At 40.0% G+C, this 17,671-nt stretch overlaps 1 protein-coding gene across 1 annotated transcript in view; it reads right to left on the bottom strand.

The window, feature by feature from the left end:
• Positions 1-17,671, bottom strand: part of KCNH8 (potassium voltage-gated channel subfamily H member 8) — a 445,541-nt gene that overhangs the window by 276,969 nt on the left and 150,901 nt on the right. Inside the window, exon 2 of the mRNA XM_065943173.1 lies at positions 7,251-7,484. Coding sequence (XP_065799245.1) covers positions 7,251-7,484 — 234 coding nt within the window. The remainder of the gene's footprint in view (positions 1-7,250; positions 7,485-17,671) is intronic.

Below are 17,671 nucleotides of genomic sequence, written 5' to 3'. Positions count from 1 at the left end.
TGATAGTTTTTTGAAAACCCTGAAGGCAGAGAGACCATTTACCTTCTCTTTGGGACTCTTGAGAGAAGCTGATTGCCAGGCTATCTCTCTGCCAATATGAAAGTGGCTGATGCCTACTTCTGAGGAAGCAAGACAGTTTCAAGGCTGTGTGCTTGGAGGCTCCATTTGCTTCCACGTGTGAAGGATGGGAGGGCTCACCTGAAGTATCTATACGCCTCCCACACCTAGCAATATTGATTGCAGAGAACAACAATGAAGGCCTTGATTCATGGCATGATGAAAGGGGAGGCAAAAATGGAGAGATCTACTGTGGTATCAAGAGCAAATGGAGAGTGAAGTCATGTAGGGCTCACCACCAGCCATAAAATGCAGCTGCAAACACTAAAACGAGAGCATCAGACAGATGGGCCGGGCGTGAAACAGGGAACGTACGAGGACTTAGGGGAATCCTTTCTACACTACGACCGAGTTCAGATAAGCTCCTCATTCCAACCATGGAAACAGAAGTTTAGAGAGAAAGAAAGGAGAAGGAATTAATTTAAAAAAAAAATGAGCTTACATACCCGAAGCAATTATACTTTATCTAAAGAGATTTTTAAAAAATACAGCAGTGGTAATGGAGACATTGGTTTTGAAATATCCCCAATCCTTTCACAAAATTAAAGTAACTAAGATAGTAATATCAGAAAGTCTCAAAATACATATACAACAGTGTGTCCCCATAAACCTGAGAATACAGGATGATGGGCAACACCAACTAAGAAGCTTAACCCGTGCAGGAAGAGCAGCTTTATGAGAAAGAAAAAAAGAAGGTAAAAAAAGAAGGCTCTTAATAGCTCTAGAGCATGGGACCTCATAATCTGTCAACACGTATCTACTCCCCAAAGAAGAAATCCTCTGGAAGTAGAGGGTTCCACACACAGATCTGAAGACAATAAAAACTAGCAGAAGACAATTAAAACTAGCTTCCCAGTCCCCAATTTGAGGATGAATAAAAATGGGTTACAGAAAGATAGCATGCTGTTGGGATTGTCTGAGCATTCAGCGCTTTCAGAACACTCAGCAGAAAATTTTTGTTGGGTCTATAGAATTCACCAAGGTATAGAACTATTAATATACTGAGGATAAACTGTTGGAACCAGAGCTTTACTTGGTCAGAGCAGGAAAATCAGGATAAAGAAAGGAAACAGTTCAAATAATATAGTGAAAGTGAGTAGGAAAGCAGATCTAACTCAGAAAGTAGCAAAAATTGCACCCAGATGGGGAAGGCATCGAAACAAAAACTTTGGGGGAATGGTAAAGGAGCCATAGATTTAGGAACGTTTTCCCAGGACACCTCTATTTCCAATATTCTTAAAGTTGAGAAGAACACCTCTTATTCAAACATGACAGTAGAACAGGATGAAAGAAGAGATACAGAGAAAATTATTTGAATACAGATACAAAAAATCAGAGTGAATGAGTGAGTCACTCAGTCGTGTCCGACTCTTTGTGACCCCATGGACTGTAGCCCGCCGGGCTCCTCTGTCCATGGAATGCTCCAGGCAAGAAGACTGGAGTGGGATGCTGTTTCATTCATTGTTACAGAAAGTCAAGACACCCCAAAATAACCCATAAGCACACAAAAGCTAAATATTTCAAAAGTAAAAGGGAATTTAAAGAAGCAATTTTCAAAAGTAAAAGGTAATTAAGGAAAATAACTGAATCAATGTATGCTATGCATGAAACAACAGCATGGATAGCATATGCTGATTTAGAAAAGCTCAGGAGTAAAATTACTAGAGGATGAATTCTATGCCTTCAAATTCCGTACGTTGAAGCCCCAACCCCCATTATCTCAAAACATGACTGTATTTGGAGATGGGGTCTATAAAGATATAATGAACTTAAACTGAAGTCCTAAGGTGGGCACCAATCTGACTGGTGTCCTTATAAGAAGAGATCAGGACAAAGAGATCGGGACAAAGGAAGACCACAGGAGAGAGGAGCAAACGGCCATCTCTATGCCAAGGCAAGAGGCTTCAAAAGAAACCAGCCCATCCAGCACCTTGATTCGCGGCTTCTAGCCCCCAGAATTGTAAGAAAATAAATTCCTGTTGTTTAAGAAGCCCAGTCTGTGGTTTGTGAAGGAAGCCCTAACTAAGATACTCAGCAAAAGAAATGATAGAAATAATATGAGCTCACTGAACTCAGGAGAGGCTATAAATGAAAGACAAATAACTGAAGACGTGAAGAGAAGAAATGCAGTGTGAATAGATATACTGCAAAGGGAAAGGAAAGAAAATATACTGCACAGGTAAAAACAGTGAAAAAGAAAAAATAAATTAAAAAGAAAAAGAAAATAATAGGTACAGAGGACAGGCAGGGATCCCACATACATGTAATAAGTAATTGTAAAGAGGAAAATCAAAGCAAGAAGACAGATCAGTGATAATTAAAATCCTGGAAAAATTTCCCAAGTAAAAGGGACTTAAACACTACAGGGCATATCACACACCAAGAAAAAAGAATCTGATCCCCAAAATTCAATACCAGGTATCAGTAAACTGGATATAGGCTAAATCTAGCCCACTTCCTGTTTTTATAGATAAAATTTTTATTGGAAGACAATAACATGTATTCATTTACATATTTTGGGTTGTTTTCAGACTATGATGATATAGATGGGTACTTGCAACACAGGCTGTATGGACTATAAAATTCATAATATGTATAATACTTACTTTGTGATTCTTCACAGAAAAGTATGCTGACCCTAGCCTATGCCAAGATATATTCCAGTACAACTGTTAGATTTAAAATAAAATAAAATGAAGAAATAAAATGAAATGACAGGAAATGAAGTGAACTAATGAAATAAATTAATCGAACATCCAGGACAAAACACCAACTCACTTAATCAGCAGCAGTCTTAGAGTAAAACAATACTCTATGCCAGCCCATGAGCATAAACACAATTGAGATGGTAAAGTGAATGAAACACAGACCAAAGATTTAATTTTCAGCAAACTGATTGTCATACTGTTATTAACATGCAAGAGTTCAGGGACACAGTTTCCATGAGCTCTTCCTGAGATGGCTCAGAGAGTAAGTTTCTGATGACTAAGATATGACCAGAGAAACTTTAGGATAGAATATATGGTGATCATCCAGCATATTTCACTGTAGCATTAAGACTGGATGAAGAAAGATAGGAGTGACAAAGTACATGCAGTTGTACTGAACGCTCTGACAATGTAAATATAACTGTGGAAGAGATGAGAGGGGTCGGCACGCAGACAATAAGATAAGCAGACCATAAGTGCTGCGTGTCCTACAGATTTAACGTTAAGTGGTACTGATCGTACATCCCTTTCAGTTAGCTGGTGGGGAGAAGAGGAGGGAGATGTGGCTCCTGGTTAACTACTGATATAACAGTTCTTATGATAGGAAATGAGGAAAAAACTTCAAAAAGTGGGACTGTATAATATAAACATCTCACATAAAAATAGCTTACAAAAAAAACACAAAACTTTCCAAATGACAATAGCAGTACTTCAAAGAGAGAGATAGAAAGAGCAAAGAAAAGAGATCACATTCTAGAGTGAACACAAATATCCTGTAGGGGATTCACTGACCAAGTGATACTGTAATGGATCCACATGACGGACAACTGTGAGAGTAGGATGGATCCATATGATGTCATACTATGTAATATCACATAGTCCTATGATGGATCCAAATGATGTAATACTGTAACTGACTAGGAAGGATTCATATGATGTCATACTATGTAATACTCCATAATCCTATGATGGATCCAAATGATGTAATACTGTAACTGACTAGGAAGGATTCATATGATGTCATACTATGTAATACTCCATAATCCTATGATGGATCCAAACTATGTAATACTGTAACTGACTAGGATGATCCATATGATGTCATACTATGTAATACTCCATAATCCTATGATGGATCCAAATGATGTAATACTGTAACTGACTAGGAAGGATTCATATGATGTAATACTATGTAATACTACACAATCCTATGGTGGATCCATATGATATAATACTGTAACTGACTAGGAAGGATGCATATGATGTCATACTATATAATACCACATAGTCCTATGGTGGATCCAAATGATGTAATACTGTAACTGACTAGGATGGATGCATATGATGTCATACTATATAATACCACATAGTCCTGTGGTGGATCCATAGAATGTAATGCTGTAGAAAAGAATGAATGACTGCCATTCAGCATGTGTTGTTCTGCAAGGTACACACAGTTGTAAAGGATATTGTTCTGCAAGTTATAGAACAGGGCGCAAAGTATGCTGTGTGTAAGAAAAGGAGGGAACCACACAGGTATAAGTATCTCATATTAAAAAAAGTGTCTCTTATATTAAAAAAAAAACAAGGAGAGGATAGGTACCAACTTGATAAAATGGTTTCGCTGTGTTAGTGAGAGTCAATTCCTAGGCAGGTTGATAAGAAGTCCAGGGTCCCCGAGGAGGAGAGAGGGGTCTGGAATTCTCAAGGAGGAGGAAAGGACAAACGTTTTTTTCCTCTACATTCCTTAGTCTTAGTCACATAAAGCGTTTTCATCTTTAAGCCTGGAACTGATTATGACACAGCTAACAACTTGGTTAGGACTCTGTACTAAGGATTATATAGCAGTGATGTATCCTGTTTGAGGACAGTGTCTCCTTCCTGAGGGCCTTCTGCCTAATCCTGTTATCTTGGTTATCTTGAAATGTGGATGGTGGGAGTGGGTCTAGTAAGATCTTTGCAACCTCCAGACATTCTTTTGATTCATTGTAATAACTAACTGGAGAGTATATAACTCCATTGCTAACACTAGCAAGGCAGGCACTCTCCATTCCCCTTCTGATGTCTGTGTCAGAAGCTTCCTCTATCTCTTTTATACTTTAATAAAACTCTATTGCACAAAAGCTCTGAGTGATCAAGTCTCGTCTCTGGCCCCAGATTGAATTCTTCCCCTTTGGAGGCCAAGAATCCCAGAGTCTTTCATGGCTCAGCAACAACCTTTGATTAGCACACCCATACATTTGATCAGCCACAGTGGATGCCTTTTGTGTATCAGCAGAACTAAAGGGGACAGCTTTATGAAAAGACATCTTAGTGTTACTATTTCTGATACATAGGTAGAGCCTAGGAAATTTAGAGGGAAGATAAGTAACAGGCAATGTTAACTCCTGCACATAAACATGTAAAATATGGCTCTATGTTAGCCAAAGAAAATTTTGTGTATTATGTTTATCTGTGAAACTAGCTATCCTTCTTAATTATTCCTTAATATGTAAAACCTTTATTCTTTATTGGTCCTTTAAAGTGTTGCATCCAAAGGGGCCCAAGAGCAGTGGGCATTTTTATAAAAAGCAGGTTCCAGAAACCCTGTTGGGGGTTCACTCCCAACTGAGCTCCCTGTATCCATCCATCTGGCCTCTAAGTCTCCATCTTTTGGCCTTGCCACCTTCTCCTCCTCAGCCTAAACCTTTCTCAGAGGTGCCCCATTCGGATATTGTGAGAGGGTGTAAAAAGGAAGAAACACAAATGGATTTGCAGAGGCCAGTACAAGGCACCTGTCTTAAGAACAAGTCTGCAGTCGGCAGATACTTCAGAAGAAGCTTTTCCTTTTCCTTTTGTTCACCGGATGGGTTTTATCACTCCCTACCAGCTGCATTCTCAGGGATGGCCTCCACTTTCTTTTATCGCAGGCCCTCTCTCCCAGGATGGTGGTATAGTTGGAGGGAGCTATAAGGCTTCTGCTTTATCATATTTGCAATGCAGGCCGTATCTATGGACACTGAGAGGCACACAGTGGTCTGAACCTTCTTCCTGGTGCCAGAGAATCGGGCGTCCTACTCCTCCCAGAGGAGTGCTCACCAGTTCCTCATGCCCACTGTGCACCCACAATTCACACACTTAAGGAACGTCCTCCAAGGATAGATAACTGTGAAAAGGGGGTGAAGTTCCACGTTCAGGTTCCAATATCTCCTCCTAAAAATGACCCCAACACTAAATATTAAAGAGGCCTGAGATGATGCTAATTGTCCACAATGCCCAGAACAAACCCCACAGCAAAGAATTACTGGCCCCAACTGTTGACAGAGCCAAGGCTGAGAAACCTTGAATTAGAGTACAATTTAAGTAAGTCCCTATCTCTACAGCCACATTAGGGGTTAGGGCTTGTTTTTAAAGTATATTTCTTTTTAATTGATTGATGATTGCTTTACAGGATTAGGGCTTTGACGTATGAAATTTAAAGAGACGTAATTCAGTCCACAACACCACAGGAAAGGAGAAGAGAAATTAGAGGGCAAACAGTTTCATTTTTTAGGGAGTTTGCTCAGATATTGCATAAGTCATTCTTCTTACATGTCATTGGCTAGAACCCTGTCACATGCCAAGCTAACTGCAAAGAAGGCTGGGGAACATATTCTTTAGCTTGATGGTTGTGTGCCCAGCTAAATAAAACTCAGGGGGCTATGGTACTCAAAGGAAAACTATTAAAGAAAGAGAATTCCAGAAACTGGGAAGACATGGTTTGCTCTCAGTTTTGATATAGTTTTTCTCCAATATAATGCCTCCTGGACTCACTCCCTCTAACACAGGATAATGATAGCTAGTCCCACGCAGAAGGGAAGAGAAACCATACCCGTCCCTAGATACTTTTTCATTTAAGAGAGAGTCACAAAACCACACCCATAAAAAATACTTAGTATCTCCCCAGAGGTAGTTTTGAATCCAGGCAAATTTACTCCCACCCTGAGACACTGTGTGTTTCTTACTTTGTCTCCAGAATTTAAGAATGATGAGAAAGGCTTTGTGGTCAGGAAACTGGAAAAGAAAATACCTATACTCATGTCCTTTAAATTAATTTTTATGATAGCAGACATTTGAATCTCTGTCCCTAGTGACTCTATTCTTTAAGTGTTCTTTAAGATGGATAACTATCTCTGGATAGAAGATCATCTTCTAATATATTGACAATCACAATTTCTGATATATATCTTAAGCATGACCACAACATAATAGTAATACACTCTATTTTAACATATATTAACTCAGTTAATATGCTGATTTTGTATAATTCTAAATTTTCAAGTAGTTTATGCTGCTAAGATCATTAAGCCTTAATGGGAGCTACAGAGCGATCATACCAACGGCAGTTGAAAGAAGGTGACTTTTCACCACTGTCCAAGGAGCCCCCAACAAAGGAAGCCAACTCACCATTCTTCTTATAGAACATAATTTCTCCTTTGAATTCTGTTTTTTCCTCCAAGGACTTTTCTATCTGAAGCATCAGTTGCTCATTGGTTTCAACTCCGAATAAGAATTTGCAGCTGCAACTCTTCTGCATGACTTCTGTTCGGGCAAATCCAGCGAGCTCACAGAAGCCATCCGAACAGTAGACAATGGGGAAACCCTTAGCCACCTGGGCGTTGGCGAGGATGAAGTTGCTATCTGTAGAGCACCAAAGAGAAGACAGTCAGCAGGTAAACAAGCATGAGGACGTCACAGCAACAAACGATGAGCATATATATTTAGCTACCACTACCTAAAGTGCATATCCTGATGTGCTGGGGTAAAAAGGAGACAGCCCAGAACATAAAACAGCATTGACCTGCAGAAGTACGCGTTAAGCGTCAACTTCGGCTTGCATTTTGAAACCTACCATGGAGAGAACAGAGTATTCCTGAGCCTGCTTTGAGGCATTTGCCATCATCTAGGTAGCAGTAAGGGTTGGTGTTTCTGAGCACGGATTCTGGTTGACAGCTTGAATCTGCCAATTAATATACAGATTATTCACATCCTAAACCTCAGTTTCCTTAGGTCTGATTTCCTTACAGACTCTGAGACAAAGATGAGTGTCAGTATTTTACATGGTTGGTGATTCCAGGAAGTAAGGAAGTGGGCAGGGCAGTGAGAAATAAGAGAGGCAATAAAGGGTGAGATAGAGATTTACAGCTATGAGCAACTGGGCACTGATCCGTGGATTGGGCGGGTGGGCGGCGCTGATCCATGGATTGGGCAGGTGGGGGTCGCTGATCCATGGATTGGGTGGGCGGGTGGGTCATGGCCGCTGATCCGTGGATCGGGTGGGTGGATTGGGGGCACAGACTGGTGGGCTATGAGAGTGATACTGTTGCTTACTTTACAGGTATGTTCTGGGGATTCGTGAGAAATATTAGTATAATGGCTGGCACAAATAAGTACTCAATAAAAACCATTGTTAAGAGGATCATTCACTCTGTACATACACACACTACTGTGGATAAAATAGAAGCTAATGAGAGCCTACTGTACGCACAGGGAGCCCTACTCAGGGCTCTGTGGTGACCTCAGTGGGAAGGAAATCCAAAACAGAGGGGATGGATGAATACATATAACTGACTGATTTCGCTGAACAGCAGAAATCAACATAACACTGTAAAACAATTATACTCCAACAAGAATTAATTTAAAAAGAGCATTGTTCACATCTTATAGCTGTTATATTAACAAATACGAATAGTGAAGCAATAAAACAAACAGGACATGATTGTTAAGTATTTAGAGATAACTCCTGAAGGAGAGCCTAAAAGTCAGTATTCAGGGAAGGTTCAAAGTTTTTGAGGTTAAATCAGAGGGATGTTTACAGACAAAAAGATGCATACTGGAGATGATGTTTAAGACAAGGCATGTAGAAAATGTGTTGGTGGGTGAATTTCAGGTTCAGAATGAATTAGAGACCATTATGAAATCACTCATTCATTGGTTCATGAAAATATAGTTGAACATTGTCAGTGTCTCAGACAATATGAGAGGCTGGGATTTTAAAGATAAGAAAATGAAAAATGGAAAGAACTACAGCATACATACATACATACAGCGTACATTGTTAAATGAAAAAAATCATGATTTGGTATAATATGTTATTTGACAGAAAATATATAAGCCCATATAATCATGCATATATATGCATGCCTGTGTGATTAGTTGTGTCTGACTCTGCAATCCCATAGACTAGCCCACCAGGCTGCTCTGTCCATGGGATTTTCCCAGGCAAGAATACTGAAGTAGGTTGCCATTTCCTACTCCAGGAGATCTTCCCCACCCAGTGATCAAACCCATGTCTCCAGCGTTTCCTGCATTGGCAGGTGGGTTCTTTACCACTGAGCCACCTGGGAAGCCCATAAACATTTACCTGTATCCCCAAATAGGGAGTGTTTGTGTTTATCTAAAACTAAGTGGGATAAATGGTAACTGTAGATGTCTTTAGGGAGTATAACTATGGGCAGAGGTGATAGTACTTATTTTTGCCATATCCTTTGAATTTTATATCATATATTTTATGTATTGCTTATTAAAAAACTAGGATGTTTAAAAGAGGTTTGCAGCAGACATCATATGTTGTATGCCATGAGAAAAGAGGAATTCTAGCGACTTCCAGGTGGCCGGCAGGACAAGCACTGAAGATCTGTCCCATGTGCTTTCCCATCTTGTTAAAACACTGTTGCATGTTTCCACAGACCCCCAATAGCCGGCAGAACCAAATCCAGACTCCTCAGCTGTCCTCAATCAGCCCTCAGCCCAGAGTGCAAATCCAAGTGCTAACACCCACATCCTTCCTGGGCCAGGCTGCCCCCTCCACCTGCCCAGCCACCCTCCCCCTGTGCAGAGAAGCCAGAGCTTACATCACACTGGCAACCCTTCAGCTGTACATGCTTTGAGCCCAGAGCAGTGAATTAAATTATCCAAGACTGCTATTTAATTCTCTCACACTTTGCAGAAGCATCTGTTGGTGGCGAACTATGTGGCGTACTATGTGCTGGACCTTGTTCGAGGTGCAGAGGCAAAAAAGTATTTTATTGACAGATGCCATCCCTGCCCTTGAAGATCAGCCCTGAACCCACGGGAGTTCCCAGATGGGTCCCAAGGGGCGCCCTCCCGCTGAGGTGATGGTCTTGGTCTCACCAACTTGGCACAGTTCTTGGTAACTCTAAGCATTAGCATCTCTTCCTCCCTGCATTCTAAAACTCTGGCTGAGAACTTGCTTAGAAAATGTAAATCCATATCATTGGCAAAGTACTCAAACGTCCTGAAAGAGCTTTTAATGTGTTTTTCAGAAGTCATTTTTCAGTGGACCAGTGACATGCTGACTTTCTACTATAAGAAAGTATGGACCTTCTGCTATACACCAGGTGACGAGGCTCTACCATATGGCAGGTCCTCGGATAAGGGGACAGAGGAGGTTAAAAGGTGAATAAGTTATAGTCTCTAGCTTCAGGATGTTACAACTTAATTAAAGAAATGCATGAATATCAATAACATTAAAACACCGAGTATGATAAGCACCAAATCAGTGGTACACAGAGGGTTGAGAAAATGAAGATCCTGGGCTTTAAAAACGATTAGCCAGGAATAACACTAAAGTAGGCGGGGATAATTATCAGAAGTCCTGGGAGGTTAGAGCGGATGCCTGGATGAGTAGCTCAAAGGAGGAACGGCGGAAGGACCTGGAGACGGAGAGAAACAACGTTCTCTTCTGTGCTAACAACCGGCCTCCCGTGATTTCTGTTGCTGTTGACTCGCTAAGTCGTATTCAACTCTTTGCGACCCCGTGGACTGTAGCCCACCAGGCTCCTCGGATCAAACCAGCGTCTCCTGCGTGGCAGGCGGATTCTTTACTCTGAATCATCTGGGAAGCCCCTCTTATGACTTAAATAGCCACAACAGCTTTCTTTTGTTGGTATTTAGCAGGTATACCTTTTCTGGTCTTTCTACTTTTGATCCTTGTAGGCACTTGTATTTTATAGTTATGTCTTGCACAGAGCATGTATTTAAATTTTGTAAAAGTACAATAAGAAGACACATCCACCAACCTGAGACCCACCAGCTTTTACTATGATTACTGTATTACGGTGTTGGTTTTCTTACTTAATTTGTGCTTTCCCTTCACTGCGTTTTGTTGTTTTGTCTTTTCCATTTTTAAAAGTTAGGAAATATAACACATCTAAAAAAGATTTATAGCAGTATTTAAAAACAACACTAAACACCCATGGATCATTCATCTAGTGAAAACCCCTGTGAGCACCAATCAAACTATTTCCATCCTTCCGTTAGAAGAAAACTACAACTTGAACTTTTGTAATAATCATTCCCAGTTACATAATTTTTGCCTCATGCAACATATTGCCTGTTTTTTCCAGCTCTTACGGCATGTATTATGGTATTTCATTCTATATTCTTAGGGCATGTATTATGGTATTTCATTCTATATAATTTTAGTGACTTGCTTCTTTTATTAATCTCCTTAGCATCTTTACAATTGCTTATGAACACAAGAAAAGATCCATGTTTCAGAGCTACAATAAGCTTCTGAAAAAAGCCACAAAAGGATTCAACCAATTGCCTGATCTGTGCATTTCAATTAAGGATTATGGTGTGTTCAGGGTAGTTAATTCTCCTTGCAAATACTCCTCAAATACAAAGAAAAAAAAAGTCAGGTATTTGGCCTTTTCTGTTTATATTTAACGCTTGTCCTCAATATGTAATTGCATTTCAATTCCAAAGAGAATTCAGTGGCAGTCAGCGCATCATACAGTCTAGTGTACTAGCAACATGAATAGTCCTTCTGTTTGGGAAAGAGTAGCTCCTCTACCAGGTATCTGCCTAGAAACAGATGCTCTTCTGAATACCAGTCCTGGAATCTCCAAAGAAGAAGTATGACATTTACTTTAGAATTACGTGAAACAAAGCCACTGCCATAATGATCATCAGCCTATCACAGGTATGTCTCTAACCGTACATATGCCAAGGGTATTTAACCTTTTGAAGAATCAATTATGCATATGTGATATGCATCTAAATGTCACACAGCTTTCCTCTGCTTATTTCTAGGTCATCTTCTGTGTAAATTCAGTAAAGTGCCAGTAAACAGTAAGATCTAAATGTGTTTACATTTTAGGTAGTTGATTATTTCCCTAAATGCCTCCATAGCCAAAAGCTTTCATGTATCATCAGAGGGAATCTCAAGGCTGGTGAAGACCCAAGTCATTTCCCTGAATCCCTAGTGTAGGGTATCAGTTTCCATTCAAATGGAGACGGACTATTCATTGTAGACTCCCAGGACCACAGGTATAGGGGATTGGGAAGGAAAAATATAGGAGGAAATAAAAGAGAAGGCAAAAACACTAATCCACTACTAACGCCTTTCATCCTCATACTTGGCTCATTTTCCAGAGGAGAGCACTGAGTCCCAGATAACGCTGTCATCCACTCCAGGTTTGAGGGAGGGATTAAAACCCATGTCTGTGATATTTACTGCCAAGGATACTTTCTATAAAGAAGTGACGTATTCTCTACTTCCAGCAGAAATGGGTTAATTCTAGAAAAACATTTTTGCCTCTTCAGTCTACAAAGAGCTCAGAGTCACAGATTTTTCTCTACAAAGATCATTTATTAAAAGTTCATTGGTGACATCTCCTAAACCAGCCTGGATCTCTCAGCAACCTTTACGTCACTTCCTCGTCTCCTTCAGAAAGCCAACATTTCAAAAACATGGCAACAACTTTCTTGGCTCCAAAGTATTCTGTGCAGGCTCACTCCAGAGCCCTTTAGGAGACGAGGAAATGTACTCGCTATTCACATGATCTGGTTTCTGATCTCTTTGTGTACATCACAGTACGTTTAAAAGTTCCTCATTGAAATAGCCTTCTACTGGCCAAAGCCACTAAGCATATATTCCCAGGGACCTGGAGTCACCGATCTAATCTCAATATTGTTTTGAAATCTCAGTTCAGTTCAGTCGCTCAGTCTTGTCCGACTCTTTACGACCAATGGACCACAGCACGCCAGGCCTCCTTGTCCATCACCAACTCCCGGAGTTTACTCAAACTCATGTCCAATGAGTCGGTGATGCCATCCAACCATTTCATCCTCTGTTGTCCCCTTCTTCTCCTGCCCTCAATCTTTCCCAGCATCAGGGTCTTTTCCAATGAGTCAGCTCTTGGCATCAGGTGGCCAAAGTATTGGAGTCTCAGCTTCAGCATCAGTCCTTCCAATGAACACCCAGGACTGATCTCCTTTAGGATGGATTGGTTGGATCTCCTTGCAGTCCAAGGGACTCTCAAGAGTCTTCTCCAACACCACAGTTCAAAAGCATCAATTCTTCAGCACTCAGCTTTCTTTATAGTCCAACTCTCACATCCATACATGACTACTGGAAAAACAACAGCCTTGACTAGATGGATCTTTGTCTCTTGAGCTCTCATGTTTAACTTAAAATCCATCAGAATTTTGCATTGTACTGTGTTGTGTATATATGCTTGTTTGAGTGTTTTTATGTTTTAACATAATAAACCATTTAATAATTTGACCTGCCAAATCTTTAATTCAATTGAAACTTCAGCAGGAGATACTGCTTTTTTTCTCTGACTCTGTGTGTACCATTGAGTACACCTCTACATGGCCTGGGTCTGAGAATCACAACTGGAGGTAGAATGGTTCATGCTCAAGAGAATCCAAATCAATCTCCCCTCACAGCCTCAGGTCCTTCAAGACAAGCAGCTCGGCACCAAATCTAGGAACGCTCCACATGCAGACCCTGGAGCCAGTCACACCAAAGGCAACACTGACAGATACCATCTGATCAAAGAGAAATTTGTCCCCCGTGGCTGTTCCTGCCAAAAACACAGAAATTGAGACTTTGATGGTCCAAATCTTTATTTCTGAAAGGTACCTCTGATATCGGTTCTCTTTTAAAACCAGATCTTGTGTTACGTTAGCAAGTATCATATGAACATACTCTGCAGACAACACTAACAGGCAAATTTGAATCCTATAAGCCTTCATTTTCTTGCAGAGGGGAAGAAACACACATGAAATTTTAATTTTCTTTTATGAGTTCCCCCCAAGCTTTCCGAATTGCATTTACATACAGGCCCAACCAAAACAACATCTTTATCCCTTGTGATATTGATCAAGATTGTCACTAGAGACTATCCAGGCACAGAGAATATGAACGTCTATGACTTTAAAATATTTAAATGATCTTTGCACTTTATATTGCTTTCAGGAAGCTTAATTGTATCATTTCCAAGTATGATGACATCCTCATTAGATGAATGGTACTGGTTGCAAGCTAAAGTTCTCAGTGAGTCCTCTGCCAAAATGTAGAAGGTTGCTTGGAACTGAGAACTTTTTGTAACCTTATTTTAAAAAAACAGATGAAAAATTTGTAAAGAGGGATTCTCATAGTCATTACCATTTATACATCACCTAGCAGCATGCTTCAAATGGTTATATTGCTACCTTCCATCCTTCATTTGCAATTGGATTTTTAAAATACTGTATAAATGATCACTTCAGACAAAGATTAGGGAAGAACTGTATAACAATGCAGAGTTCAAAGCTGGAACCCTAGGGCTGAAGTCCTGGTAGGAAGCAGAAAGTTCTGTATGTGTGTGAGGACATCTTGCTCTCTTAAGGCCAATAAACAAATAAACAGAGACAGATAGAAACAAATGTGCCACCACTGAAGCTAGAAGTCTCCAATGGGGGCTTCTGAGAAATGGAGAATCTCACGCCTCAATGCAAATCCCCTGAATGAGAATCTGTGTTTTAACAAGATTGATATGCACATTATAGAGTTTGAGAAGCTCCTTTAGAATATCACTGGAATGATCTAGAAGAATCTAGTGACAATAAATGACAGGAAGGGGATAGCTGAGTGGCTGAGGACAAAAAGTTGGAAAGGAGGGTGATTTTCATCATACTCTCTCCCCACCTTTTTCTTTTTCTTTTTGGCCACGACAGGCAGGATGTTAATTCCCCAACCAGGGCCTGAACTTGGGAACCCTGCATTGGGTGTGCAGAGTCTTAACAACTGGACTGTCAGAGAAGTCCCATATTCCCTTCCTAATGTTTGAATTTTGTACTTTGGGCAGGAATGCCTATGTAAAAACATCTGAAAATATATTTAACCATTCATGTGAATGGCTAAATAAAAATAACTTGATAAAAAATAGTTATCCTGATGGTGTAAAAGAACCGAGATCAAGAAATTTTAGATTTTCCAATAAGCAAAGATAAGAGCTAATAAAGATAAATAAGTTCTAAGCAAATGTGGTAAACTATCATAATCTGGTATTAGCAAAATCTTCAGTAAGCTTTGCAAATTCCATTTTATAATTCTTTTAAAATTTTATTTATTTTTAATTGGAGGATAATTGCTTTGTAATACTGTGCTGGTCTCTGCCATATATCCACATGAATAAGCTGTAGGTGCAGGAATACACATCCCCCGCCACCACCTGGACCTCCCTCCCACCTCCCGCCCCATCACACCTCTCTAGGTTGTTACAGAACCCCGGTCTGAGCTCCCTGCATCATACAGTAGATTTCCACCAGTTGTCTAATTTTGCATACGGTGATGCGTATGTCTCATTGCGACTCTCTCAGTTCTTCCCACTCTCTCCCCCTGCACCCTGCGTCCACAGTCTGCTCTCTGCGGCCACATCTCCACTGCAGCCGCATCTCCACTGCGGCCCTGCAGATAACTTCATCAGTGCCGCCTTTCCAGAATCCGTATATATGAGCTCATATACTATATCTGTCTGGATCTTTCTGACTTACATCACTGCATAATAGGCTCTGGGTTCATCCACCTTATTAGAACTGAGTCAGATGTATTCATGTTTATGGGTGAGTAATATTCCACCATGTACATGTCCCACATCTTCTTTATCCATTCATCTGTCAATGGACATCTAGGTTGCCTCCATATCCTAGCTATTGTTAAATAGTGCAAATTCCATTTTTCAGCTGTGTGAACTTCAGTGATGAGTGGTAGTGTTTCTTTTCAAGTGTATTGTCTGTCAAAATTTAGTAAATAAGTTCAATTTTGAGAAAGAGTGATTTTTTTAATCAAGACAGGAGGACAGAACTCATCAAAAGTAAAATGAATGAGGGAATGAGAAACTAGAAAATCTCAAAGGCAATAGTAAAAATTGTGTGTGGTATTTCATCCACAATTGATTCTCTACAAATACATTTGAAACAACATTAAAAGGCTCCCCAGTTTCCTGTGGTTCTTGTGGTACAGAAGTAATCTTTTAGACAAAATGGTCTTTCATATAATCTGCTTACTTTCTTGAAAATTAGGATTATTATCTTGCTCTGACATTGGAATATACACTCCAAGGGATATGAGGGAGGTTGGTTTATTTTTTTCATTAATGTAGTCACAGCCTCTGGAATAGTTCTTGGTACAAAATAGGTGTTCAACAAATATTTGTTAAATAAGTGAAATAAACTTGAAACCTACTGGTCTTTATTAAAGCACACCAAATGAGAATAACTGATTTTAGCTAAATCTACTGTTCTACTGCTTAGCGGGAATCACTTACAACCAGCACCTTTACTTTAAAACTAAAATCAGGGACTTTCCTGGTGATCCAGTGGCTAAGACACCATGTTCCCAGTGCAGGGGGCCCCAAGTTAAGTCCCTAGTCAGGGAAGTAAACCTCATATGCCACAACTAAGAGCCTTCATGCAGGAATGAAGATCCTGCATGCCGCAAGTGAACCCAACACAGCCAAATAAATGAAAAATAAAAATAAAAAAATAAAATCTGAATTGCCCTAAAAATCAATCTCATGCCCATAGTTTTCATCCTGATGTGATCCGTTTAGTAAAGCACAAACACAAGTTTTTATTATCCATTAGGAAACCAATTAAGCAAAAAAAAAAAAAAAAGTCAAATAGCACTAAACAAAGCCCTTTCTCCAAAATATAAGATGACGTTATTAGGCACCTTCACTTAGTAAAGAAAACTGTGTGCATGTGAATCCAGCACTTGGTAATCCTTAAGGACTCTCTGGCCACCGTGTAATTTTCTAGCCCAGGATGCTGACATTCAGCCACCACCCTAGTGAGGAAAGGCTGACTTGCTCCCAACAGGGCCTAGAGGAAAAAAGTAGGAATGATGCAAATATCCCTGCATTTGCATATCTATTATTCTTACATTTTCACATTCATGATTCCTGGCCCACCCAACCTATCTTCCTTCAAATCAAGTATGAGCTATAGGTGAGCTGCTTGGGAAGGTCAAGCTTTTTTCCTGCTTTTGCAAATAAAAGGGGAGGAGGAAGCCATTTTATTCTCTTAAATAAACAAGTAGGTAGCTAATTGTGGTTTAAATTTCATACCTTTGTAAAACTTTACTTAATTTATTTAAAGGCAAAGTAAGAACACATGAATGACTCTATACATGGACATCACCAGATGGTCAATACCAAAATCAGATCGATTATATTATTTGCAGCCAAAGATGAAGAAACTGTATACAAAAACAAGACTTGGAGCTGACTGTGGCTCAGATCATCAGCTCCTTATTGGAAAATTCAAGCTTTAATTGAAGAAAGTAGGGAAAACCACTAGGCCATCCAGGTATGACCCATAGATTCAAGAGATTAGATCTGGTAGAGACTGCCTGAAGAATTATTGAAGGAAGTTTGTAACAGCGTGCAGGAGGCAGGGACCAAAATCATCCCAAAGAAAAAGAAATGCAAGAAGGCAAAGTGGCTGTATGAAGAGGCCTTACACATAGCTGAGGAATGAAGAGAAGAGTGCGGAAAAGACAAGGGGAGAGATACACCCAACTGAAT

Source organism: Muntiacus reevesi, chromosome 8 (assembly GCF_963930625.1).
Source record: "Muntiacus reevesi chromosome 8, mMunRee1.1, whole genome shotgun sequence".
In the NCBI taxonomy this organism is placed as follows: Eukaryota; Metazoa; Chordata; class Mammalia; order Artiodactyla; family Cervidae; genus Muntiacus; species Muntiacus reevesi.
This window is presented reverse-complemented; position numbering and strand designations above follow the sequence as displayed.